General features: G+C 38.5%; 2 protein-coding genes across 2 annotated transcripts in view; one reads left to right on the forward strand and one right to left on the reverse strand.

The window, feature by feature from the left end:
* ABCE1 (ATP binding cassette subfamily E member 1) overlaps positions 1-2,000 on the forward strand; it is a 31,360-nt gene extending 29,360 nt beyond the window's left edge. Inside the window, exon 18 of the mRNA XM_026018146.2 lies at positions 307-2,000. Within this exon, the coding sequence (XP_025873931.1) occupies positions 307-354 (48 nt within the window). The 3' untranslated portion in view covers positions 355-2,000. The remainder of the gene's footprint in view (positions 1-306) is intronic.
* Positions 2,001-5,118: 3,118 nt separating this feature from the next.
* Positions 5,119-12,185, reverse strand: part of OTUD4 (OTU deubiquitinase 4) — a 45,488-nt gene continuing 38,421 nt past the window's right edge. Inside the window, exons 20-21 of the mRNA XM_026018143.2 lie at positions 11,578-11,618; positions 5,119-10,188 (exon numbers count right to left, since the gene is read on the reverse strand). Of these exons, the coding sequence (XP_025873928.1) occupies positions 8,980-10,188; positions 11,578-11,618 (1,250 nt within the window). The 3' untranslated portion in view covers positions 5,119-8,979. The remainder of the gene's footprint in view (positions 10,189-11,577; positions 11,619-12,185) is intronic.

Below are 12,185 nucleotides of genomic sequence, written 5' to 3' on the forward strand. Positions count from 1 at the left end.
AAAATGGAATTTAATAGTTTAGCTGGAAATAATATGTAGCAAAATTCTACATAAGTAAATAAGGCATTTTATATAAAGGGGCTTTACTTGAGGTGGACCAAGGGAAGTGTTCTGGTGGTAGGGATGAGTAGCAGAGGTAATAATCTTGCTTTCGATTTAGCAGACCTGGGAATATCCAGCAGCAGTGCAGACAGTGACTGCAGAGGAAGTTGTATAGACACTGTTGTAAACACTGCTAAACAATACTGTGGGTTAAAGTATAGGAGGATGGTGTTGATTTTGTTACCTTTTTTTTTTTTTTTTTAGGATGTAGAACAAAAGAAGAGCGGAAACTACTTTTTCTTGGATGACTAGACTGAATCAGAATATTGAGAAGCCATTTCTTAACATTTATTGGGATTTTTGTCGTATAAAACTTTAATCAGGTTTTATGCCCCACATACTCTGGAGCTTGAAGTATAATTTACTTAATGTAACATCAAAAGCCAGTTGTGTTGTAAATTATAGTCTGAACACAGAAAATGCACTTTTCTGTTCTTGATGAGGCCCTTGTGTATAACATTCTAAAATGAAGACATTTCAAGCTACACAAATTACCTCCAGGTTTTCGTGATGTATGGGAAGATTTTCAGTAGGTGTTACCATATTCATGTACCAAATGCTGACCAGTGTTGCCCCCTTTTAAAAATCTTGAAAAAGCTTTCCAGACTTCATTTGCCAAATATTCCACTATAATATAGAAACTGCCCTTATTTTAAAAGCCGGTCGAAGATTCCACTAATGAAATTTGATAAATAAACATCAGGATTATATTTGTTACTTGTTTTCAGTCTTTGCACTGTTTTCAGTGTGTTTAGACTTTCAAAGGAAGATGATCTGCCACAAAACACCACTGTTGGAAAATGGCCATGTTCCCAGCTTAAGCATTGTTTACCATGTTTTTGGTGCTTTTGAATATCAAAAATTCATTTCCACATCCCTCTGCCCCACCACCAGAAAAATACCTAACTATGAATTACTCAGTTTTAGCATTCTGTATGATTCTGTATAATTCTCAAAGTAATGTCATTCTTTACAAGTCTGTGTAATCACTGATCACGATTTAGGAAAAGCATTTTAAAGAATATTTCCTTTCTTTAAAAGTATAGGCTCAAAATCTTTCTTTAGAGTTGATTCATCCATGTAATTTTAAACTTCCACAGATTTCTAATGGACAGTCAAGGACAGCCACTTTCCTAAAGGCAACATTAATGCAAACAAGCCCCCAGATAGCAATGTTAAAATACCTCTTGGTACCAAATATATTTATATCCATGTTTGGTATAGAGTACGTGATCTACACCCATTTGACTCGGGGGGGCGGGGGCAGGGGGGAGAGGTAAGGGGGCAAAGGGGTGGGGAGTTTGGGATACTATGCAGCAAGAACTCTAAAAACTTACATCTCGAGTTCCTGAGTTTGAACAGTGAGATGCAGCATGAGACCACGTTCAGTTACACTTCTAATACAGTGAACAGGAACTAACTTCTACTACAAGTGAGGAAGAGAGTTTACTAATAAATTAATGGGACAAACAAAATAGAAATTACTGAACAGAATTTGAGAGCTTCTTGAAACAATACAGAAGCACTAATATGCAGATGGTGAATTGGAAATAATGGTTTGGTTTAACTGGTCTTTAAAATAGGCCTTTAAAAATACTCATTTAGGAGTGATCCATAAATATTTGTTGTGAAAAATTCAAACCTACTGAAATACATGTAATAAAATGTTATATCTCCTCACATTACCCTCCCAAAGGTTACCAGTGTTTGCATTTAATAATATATATCCTTTTATGCTTTTTTTTCTGTGCACTTACCAAGTGTGAATATGTAAAGGGTTTGTTTTGTACATATATGGGATTATACTAAAATAAGTAGTGCCTATTTTTAAGGATAGGTTAAATTTGTGAATGATTATTTCAAGTATATTGAATAAAAGAAGACAAAAGCTGTTTTTACTTACTGATTCCGTATTCTGTCCTAAAGAAAACCCTTGTGACGAGAACAGAGTTCTGCTTATTGCTGATGACAGAATATGTATATTGTGCACATAAATGAAATTTTTAAAAATACATTTAAATTTTTACATAGCAAAAGGTCTTACAGTAGGTTGCTAACACAAGAAAAAAAGTTTTTCTATAAAAATCAGTAATACCAATTCAAATACACCAACAGTGCAGATGTTAAATTTAGAAGTCTGGGTTTCCTAATAAAAGCTATGTATGTGGTACTGCTTCTTGTGGACACGTTCTGCGGGGAAGGTGACCCGGAAATGCAAGGCGGCCACCAGGTTGCTAGTCTTCACATTGAAAGTGCTCAGCCCCCTAGGAGGGGAAAGGCTGGCTTATCGAGGCTGCCTGTTCAAGTAACCGTGCCTCCCTCCATGGCCGAGTCCGTCTCCCCAAAGGTGGTTTCTGCCAGTGACCCAGCGTAGCACCAGCTGGGAACTACTCTTCATCTCGGCTCGCCAACAGGGAACGAATGGTACCATTATCAGTGTTTGGGATTTTTTATAGGGAATGTTTACTCTTATGATGGCCCTTTATACTGGGATGCTCCTGGTTTAAGGCAAGCATGTTAGTTCTAACTCCCGAAGCTGCCTGCACTGGTCTCAGATCAACCATGTCTGTCCCTCCCATCTCCTGGGCTGCGGCCTTTGTGCTGCTTCACGTCCATACCTCTGGTTTCTGGCCTCCTTTTTTGGCCCCTAGTCTCTGAATATTTCTTACATAATTAAATATACTTTGCCTTAGATGATTTAGAAAGGAACAAATTTGCCACAAGTGACACAGTAATAGGTACATCTTACTACACAGAATTTTGGTTGTTGACCGTTAAGTAAAATAAAGGATGGGAAGCCATGAGAATCGCACTGCTCATCTTCTATATTTACATCTTTGGCCTAGACATTTTTTCTGCTAAATGTGAAAGCTATATAATCACAGGAATGTAAAGAGGATGGACTTTGAAGCTCCAATTTCTAATGAATTCAGGATCAAACTCTTAACATGTTTACAATCAATATCTGTAGCTTCACTATTCTGATGAGTGCATGACTCACACTTTTCAGAAGAGCTTAAGGATTCAGGAAAGGAAGCTGTTTAACATCCTTCGTTTAGTCTACATTCTCCTATTATTCCCTAGACATGGACCTAACAGTCAAGTGAAAACGTAACAAAGAGGAAAGCAAGCCCTTCTGATCATAGAAAACTTTAGAGAAACTAGAACATTTGTCATCACTTAGTTTCACCTTTTTTATCCCATCAACTTCAAGTGCCCAATCCTGAAAGGGCTCCATCTGGCACCGAAAGACACCCTTCTTGGCTTTCCTCAGACTCCAGCTTCTCCCCCCCCCCCCCCCCCAATTCCTCCTCTCTCCATTCCAAGATTCTGGGATGCCCACTCACCTGCTTGGGCAACCCGCAACAGCTGGCTTTCGTGTCTCACCAACTTACCTTCCCACCAAACACTGCTGAGAAGGGAAGCCTTTCTTTAGGCTTTCCTTCCTGGGAAAGCCGTTCTGAAGACAAAGTCCATGTAGTGAGTAGATTAAATAAGCATTAAGCAGTAGCTTGGGTTTTCAAAGTGTTCAAGGGCACCTGCTACCTCAGTTTTCAAGTAAGACTTTCAAATGATCTATCCATCTTCATCAAGGCATACCTCAGCAATACTGTGCGCCTAAAGGAATCAAAGCTTTCGCTTCCCAGTGCATATGAATGTTTACGCTGTGGTCTATTTTAAGTATGCAATGACAGCATTATGTATAAAGACAATGTACGGGGCAGCCCGGGTGGCTCAGCAGTTTAGCGCCTGCCTTCATCCCAGGGCATGACCCTGGAGACCCTGGATCGAGTCCCATGTCGGGCTCCCTGCATGGAGCTTGCTTCTCCCTCTACCTGTGCCTCTGCCTCTCTGTCTCCTCTGTGTATTCTCATCAATAAATAATAAAATCTTTAAAAATATATATATAAATAAAGACAATGTACGTAACCTTAACTGAAAACTATCTTATTACTAAAAGATGCTAACCATCACCTGTGCTTTCAGCAAGTCAATAATCATGGATGACAGATCATGACAGATAAAATGAAAAACCTTAAAATATTTCAAGAATTGCCAAAATGTGACGGAGTGGGCAAATGTTGGGAAAATGGCGCCAATGGACTTGCTCCAAGCAGGGTTGCCACAAACCTGTTTTTTTTAAAAATATTTATTTATTTATTCATTCATTCATTCATTCATTCAGAGAGAACGAGAGAGAGGCAGAGACACAAGCAGAGGGAGAAGCAGGCTCCATGCAGGAGGCCCGACGTGGGACTCAATCCCAGGTCCCCAGGATCACACCCCAGGCTGCAGGCCGCACTAAACCGCTGCGCCACCGGGGATGCCCCAAACCTCCTCTTTGAAAAAAAACACAGTATCTACGAAGCACAATAGAGCGAACCATAGTAAAACAAGGTATGCCTGCACTGAATACCACGTTTAAAAAAAAAAAAAGTCATTTAGGTTAGGGGCACCTGGGCGGCTCAGTGGTTAAGCGTTTGCCTTCGGCTTAGGGTGTGACCCAAGGTCCTAGGATCGAGTCCTGCATCGGGCTCCCTGCACGGAGCCTGCTTCTCCCTCTGCCTGTGTCTCTCTGCCTGTGTCCCTCATGAATAAATAAAATCTTTTAAAAAGAATTTAAAAAAAGTCATTGAATCTATAAATTATATTCTTAGTCCACACATCTCATTTCATTTAATGAATGCTGGAAAAAAATGGTAGAGCACTGGTTCTAAAACCACTCAGAGCTAGGTAAAACTCCAAATTCTACCACTTATTAGCTGCATGAGCCTCATTAAATTAAATTACTTGGCCTAGCTCAATTTTATTACATATATTAAGTAGAGAAAGTAAATTAATCTACCCCACAGATTATAAATCCCACTAAAAAGTTGTACATACCAGAATTATCTTCTGCCTGGATAGAAACCATGGAAATCCTCTATTTTCAGATGCTTACTAACACACCCTCCTAAGATTTATTTATATGCTATTTACTTGGTTAACCCTGGAACCAAAGAATCACAAGCAGAATCAAGAGACAAAATTTAATATATGCACACAGTTTTATATATAATGCAGCATCACACCATGTAGGGCATTTACTCTTATTTTATACATTCAGATATGTTTGAAACACTTCTTAAGGCTACAAAACAGAACATAGAAAAATAAACAGGAATATATTCAACACTTACAAAAAGTGATATGATAAAGAATATAAAGTACTATTTTCCTTTCAACACTTCAAAAGATATGTATATATGCTTTTTTTTTTACAAGTAACATCACAAATGATCACATCTTCACATGCTTTTAAGTATTATTTGTACTCAGTGTAAGGCTATTATCATTTTTCATACATAAATTTTCTTCTAGCTCTGTAACAATTTTTAATCCATTCAAGTAAATTCAACCCCAAAGTTGCTGTTTCCCAGCATTAAGACATGCACCCACCCCTCTTCTAAGATTTTCTAAAACTTATATTTCAGGGGGGAAAAAAATTCCCAATTAGTGGGACATCCCAATTAGTGGGAAAATAAATGGCTGACACTAGTAGCAAAACCTTAGTTCTTTGAAAATGACATACTGGAAAAAAAAAGACATACTGGAACTGAGCCATTACTAAGATTTTAAACAAAAACACAATAGCATTTAGACATTAAATAGGAAGCAAAATACAGTAAACAGAAATCGTGTAGCCAAATACATGTTCTCTTCAGCTACACTAAAATGGACCTTGCTTAGTACCCATAAGTGAAAGACTAAGGTTACCTCATCTAAAAACCAAAGGTAAAATAAATGAGGCATAAATAAATATTGCTAGTTTCTAGGATGGCTGAATGTTTTCTAAACCAGAAACGGTTAGAAAGGAACTTTATTGCACCAAGTCAATCATAAGCAAGTTTGCAGTTCACAGGCATTTTAATTCAACCTTGAGTCACAAAGGAAACACACTGCAAGAATATAACATGGTCTGCATCAAATAAGCGGTTATCAACATTGTGGTTTGGGAAGACCTACTCCTGCCAGGTCAAGGCAGGGTCTGAGCTTCAGTCAGCCATGAAAATGAACATATGGGCTGGTTACCAGGAAACAAGACGAGGACCGCACGGAGGCGAGCATCCTGCTGCCAGAGTACATGGAACAAAAGCTGAAGAGGAAACTGGACTTGAACAGAAATACACGCAGTATTAAAAGGGACAGGGATCAAGTTCAGCAAAAGCAACTAACTCAAATGAACAGGTGAGCTTTGGTCGTTCTAAACATCTGTTCTTCAAAACGTGTATAATCGTAATACAGTGGAGTTCCATAATTTCTACCTCAAAATACAAATGATTCTCACTTCTAACCTTTTATTTTTTTCTTATATATAGAAACATTATATCTCATGTCAACATACCTTATGATTCCGTTAAAATGAAGGAGGACAAAAGCTTGCTTGGCCCTAATTTGACCTCAGCATAAGGCAAAATCCCCTGCACTCATAATACATTTAAAACAAAACTAAAGGAAAAAATAAAACTGACCTTCATGCAAAGACTAAGAATTTTAAAACTAATTATCAAGAGTCAGAGTTCTTTTATTCCAGAGGTCACTGCGTCAAGTACGATCCGCTGAAGTTCTCTTTCAGCTCTGTTTCCATCAAGCCCTGGAGGTGAGATACGGGAAACAGGAAGCCACTGGGTATTTCCTGCAGGAACTATAGAGCATTCCATTACTCCGCTGAGGTAAGACAGAGTGACAGTGAAGAAATGAACAGTATTCTTTCCTATCCACTTTTGAGACATTTCCAGAAGAAACAGAGATCAAATCTCAGTCAATAAAACAGAAAGACACCAGAAACAGCAATTTCTTTTGGACTCCTGAGATCAAGCTTCTACTGAATTTTTTAAGTCTGGTCACTGTATCTAAATGTGTTTTCATAAAAATTATCAGGTAAGCTAACATGCCATAAAAAAGCAGGAGCTGAAAGTGGAGAACCCTATAATCTTCTCATTCCATTAACTACTGTTGATGTTAACGAAGAAAACAAAATGGCTTCAGCAGTACCTTCCCGAATTGTTCTAGCTTAGGTGACAAGAGAAACTCCTCTCAACAAGTTCTCTCAAGAAACTTGTTCTTTTCCACACAACCATCCATCTTTACAAATGTTTACCTAGCACCATCATAATAAAATGTTATCTTTCAAAGTGCTCTCTAAAATCCTACGTTACAAAACATCTAAATGCTAATCACTACTCAAATCAGCAGTTACACAGACATTAGGTAATTAAAACAACACAGAGGTAAATAACCATTATTACAGTACAGTGGAGATTCAACTGAGCCTAGCTGGCATCCAAACATTCCTGTGGGTAATCAGAGAACCCAGAAAACTCATCTGCTTCAGTTTGTCAAATTCAAGTGAATTGTATTTGCCTTTAAAGTAATTTGCCTTTAAAAAAACAAAAATCTATTTTTGGCTAGGTATATTACACACAGCATGCAAAGAGAAATCACTACATTATTTGCATAGCACTCAAACTTCCTGATCAAAAGAGAACATAAAAAAGGGGCAGATTCTCACATTGGTATATGTACAAACAAGAACCATAAGCCATAGTTATTTTTAAAGAGTGACACAGGTGCATGAATACTGTGTTGATTCAGAGTTAAATCCCGAACTGAGAACAGAGTGCAACATGCAAAGGGAATTTCTGCAAATACTGCAAAGACAGAAAAGAAGCAGGATCAGAAGAGCTAGGTTACCTAAGGGGTAACAAGCCATAAAATGCAAAGCAACCACTTTCTAGCAGCATCTTCTAGAAAAGAACTAGAAATCACAATCATCCTTTTTTTTTGTACAATAGTTCCAGGCGTGTGACAAGTTGAACATGCAAATGTAAAGTGATACACATAACCCAATGGTGCAAACAGAAAAACAAAACACAGTAACTCCATAGAAACCTGTCAAGCTAAAAATTTTTAACATTTCTTCTCACAAAATATTTAAATCTGTCAGTGCATTAGTGTTAAAGTGGCATTAAAAAACTTCTGCAGTTTTAACAGATGCAGATTATTTTCAAAATGCATAGCATCTACATTTCTTTCAAGTAGGCACCATGATATTTACACCAGTGCTAGGAATTCTTGGTGGAAACAGCCATTTCATTAGTTATCCTATTATTTCTTAAACATCTGTCTTGTATGCGATCTCAAGTTCAACAAAAACTCACCAAAATTCAAAAATAGACCCTATGAATATTAAAAGAACTATATACAACGTTTCTAAGACACAGGTTAATAGGCTGCCTTATGTGTAATATTAAAGAGAAGACATTATTCAAGTTTGACAGATATTGAGATGAAAGGCCTTTGGGTTGGAAGCATTTCAAAAGACAACAGTGTTTTAGGCTAAGAATTATTTGAGCCCAGTTTATGACTAAGGCATTGCATAATAAAATATACATTTCTATTTGGTGCAATGTTATGTTTTGGAATCTATAGTGTGTCAAATGGTATATTTTTCTTGTCACTTTAGTAAACACTATAAAGCACACGTTTCCAACATTTGAAATTAAACTTATAATAAGGAAAAAAACCAAACACTAAATCTAAGTTTTATATTAAGCGGTTTATAAAAAATACTTTAACAAAGTTATTTTCTACTTTTTATAGGGGCAGTTACCTGATAAACAGATTCTGAACAAAGAAAAATGGCAATGCCAGGAATTCACCTGCCCCTTGAATGCATATCCAAAATCTCTTGTCCAGGATTGGGGGCGGGGGTCAAAGGGGGAGGGGAGGAGATAGTTCCAATTTGGGTTTTTATTTTAATGTATTTTTTTTAAAGCCTTCAGAAACATTCCACCTCTGAGAGGTTTCTGCTCTAAAATAGCACAGCAACAAGCGTCAAGTGTTTTGCCCCCGATGGCCATCTCCCATCCCCGATCTCCTCCTATCCCCGCGATAGGGCCGTCCTCGGACATTTCGATGGTACTGGTAACCTTCATCTCGGCTTCTGCCAGGCTGCCCTTTCCAGGACTCCTCACCTCTCGCGTGCTGATACCCTCCTCTACCAGAAGAGCCCCAATCACTTTTGTACTTCCTGCCTCCATAAGTCTGGTTATAAAATTGCTTGGATCGACCACTTCTCAAAATATTAGACACTTCATTTTCATCTTCCGAACTCTCTTCTTTTGGTCTCTGCACTCTGCTCTCCACAGAGTTGGCCCCACTGACCGCATCGGCAGCAGTCTTAGGATCTTTCACTTTTTCTGATTTTTCTTTCAGACTTGGAATGGTCCTTTTAGGCTCAAGTTCAACAGGCACAGTTTCTCTCTCTCTGTTTAGAATCTGAGTGGGCAGATGAGCCTCTTCCTCCGCCACAGGAAGGATGGAAGGCCGTGCCAGATCCACCTTAGGGGTCTGGGATGACTGCTCCGCCCGGCCTTCATGCTTACCCACACTTGCTTCAGGGAGACAATGTGTGCCTTCACCTCTGGCCTCCTGAAACTCATCCACTGCTGAAACTGAAACACATTCCTTAGACAGATCCAGGCTTTCCAGGGGCAGATCCAATTCTTTCTCATCAGAGGGGAGAACAATATTCTGCCGCATGACTGGATTTTCTACAAATCCCTGGAAAGGGTACCCATACCAAACATGAGGAAAGAAAGGAGGTGCAATGGGAACTGGGCCTAAGAATGGATTCGGTCCAAAGGACGGCTGCGGGAACATATTCTTGCCACTTAGTGACTCTTCATACTCAGCATGAAGAAGCTGCCCAGAGTTTTCAGATTCAATATCAGCCTGGTAAGACAACTGTCCATGACTTTCAGACACCTGAGATGGAGGGATAACCAGAGGTGAAGAAAACGTTGGCGGTCCAATCTCAGCCTGTGGCATCTGACCATTAACAGTGGCCTCAGTCTGCATAGGAAAATGTGCGTCAGTACAGGTACAATCACCTTCGTTCTGAGCAGAAGGAGCTTCCTGGAACCAAGGATTTGGAGGATACACTGGGACAGAGACCTTTGGGTACATCCTGCAAGCTGCCAGGTAGGCCTGGTGCAGAGGGTACAGGTAAGAATGCGGAGCCCACATAGGACAACTATATGCCTAAAAGAAACAAAAACAGAAATATTAACAAAAGGGGGGGGCGGGAGCTTAGAGCGAGTGCTTCAAGTTGCTCATGCCTGCCAAGACCATATCATCACTGCGATATGTAACATGAAAAGGAATTACAAAAGTAAGTCACTACTCTAACATTCCATTCTTTATTCCTATCCTGAAACTAACCCAAGGTCCCATGGTATTGAGGTGACTGGAGACAATATGATGAACTCACCCACATATTCCATGATCATTAATTCCATCCTTTGGGTAGAATTGCATGGAAATAATTTTGGGTGATACACATCCCAGAAACCACCACCATCAAGTACTTGAGCCTCCAGCTTGGAGTATCTCAATCACAGATTCTCTAGCTTGACCTGCATTCATGTTCTGGCTCTACCACCAACTCTCTGTGTGACCCCATGCCAACGAGTTAATTGGTCTGGACCTCTCTGTTCTACCAGAAAAATGGGATACTGCAGGTTTAGAAGCCCTGAGAGCATTCCAACTGCATAGATGAAAAGTCAGACCTCCAGTCAGAGAAAGGTAATACTGAAAATAAAGCAAATCTATCCCCTTGCAAAAGGGCCAGCTGAACACCAAACATAAAGAAAAAATTACCAGTTAAACGGCAAATTAATTAGCTGAAGCAAACATTAACTACTTAAATATAAAACTAGGCAGTGAATACCACAGGCGATAAAATTGAGTCTCCTTTTATGAAATGACCACTAGGCTACAGTAGGGCACTTCATTTCATATTTTAATGGTCTAAAACCCACAGAAATTAATCCAGAACAGGAGATATAACACAGCACTGACAAGGACATAAGAGTTCTCCAGCCTCTCTAAGACAAGCTATTTCTAGGCTGACCACTTCCCAAAAAAATACCTCTGCTATGCTAGTGAACAATGCCACCTTCCACAGGAGAACTTCCACAAGTTCTTTCTTTTGATCCTTTCAACAAATAGGCAGATAGAAGAATATTATTCACATAACACAAATGAAAATAGCTAGGCTAAGAGACATTAAATGATGTGCCCAGGGATATATACTGCTAAAAAAGTGATGAGCAGAATTTCAAACCCAGATCTTTCACTGAATTCCTCAATGAGTGCATTTTCACTAGGCTGCGCAAGGGACAAGGAATATTTCCCAAATATTCTCATAGGGTTATACCATTGCCAGTTAAAAGGAAAAGCAAGCAAATACTGGAGCCTCAGCCACTATTAAAAACAAACTATACAGGACTGAAAAACCCTAGTTCTTAAAATGTGATTCAGTAAACTTAAGTTATTCACCAACAGGGTAAGAATTAAGACTGTTTATATACTAACAATTTAACACAGTATTAACTTAAAAATAACTTTAAAATGATAAAATGTAAATACCTTTACACCAAGATTAAAGAAGAATCGAAGAATGTTCTTATCTAAAAATAAATGACATAATAATCACTCACTAAAATTATACATTCAAAAAGCCCCCCTCCAACTATCCTCAAACAATATATAGCTCAAAGGCAATTTTGCCTACTGAAATTGCTTTCTCTAGCCTGTGATATAAAACAAAGATTAAAAACCCTAATATAACCAAAAGTAAGCTCTGTTACTATAGGGTAATTCCAGGTTCAAAACGCTTTGTCTATCCTAACATCTAAGTCCAAAAATGGCTTAAGCTGAGATTTTTATCTGATTAATTTTGTGTGAAGGAAACTTAGCTGTTCACTGTATTTCTTTTTCAATTCTGCAGGGTTTAAAAATTATGAAATAAAAATGTTGGGGGATATGGGCAAAAATCAACATAAACCTAACTCACTGATAACATAAGATTAGTAGGTATTCATTTGACATTAACCAGTTATCCACAGGCTCCAACTTGATCAAAACACTAACAAAATTAGGCACAAAAATCCAAGTAAAGAGCAATCAGTCACTGCATGACTCTTTCAGTTTTTCCAGACAGGAAATTTTGCAAACAAAAATTCCTTTAAAAAAAG

This window comes from Vulpes vulpes, chromosome 10, assembly GCF_048418805.1.
Source record: "Vulpes vulpes isolate BD-2025 chromosome 10, VulVul3, whole genome shotgun sequence".
In the NCBI taxonomy this organism is placed as follows: Eukaryota; Metazoa; Chordata; class Mammalia; order Carnivora; family Canidae; genus Vulpes; species Vulpes vulpes.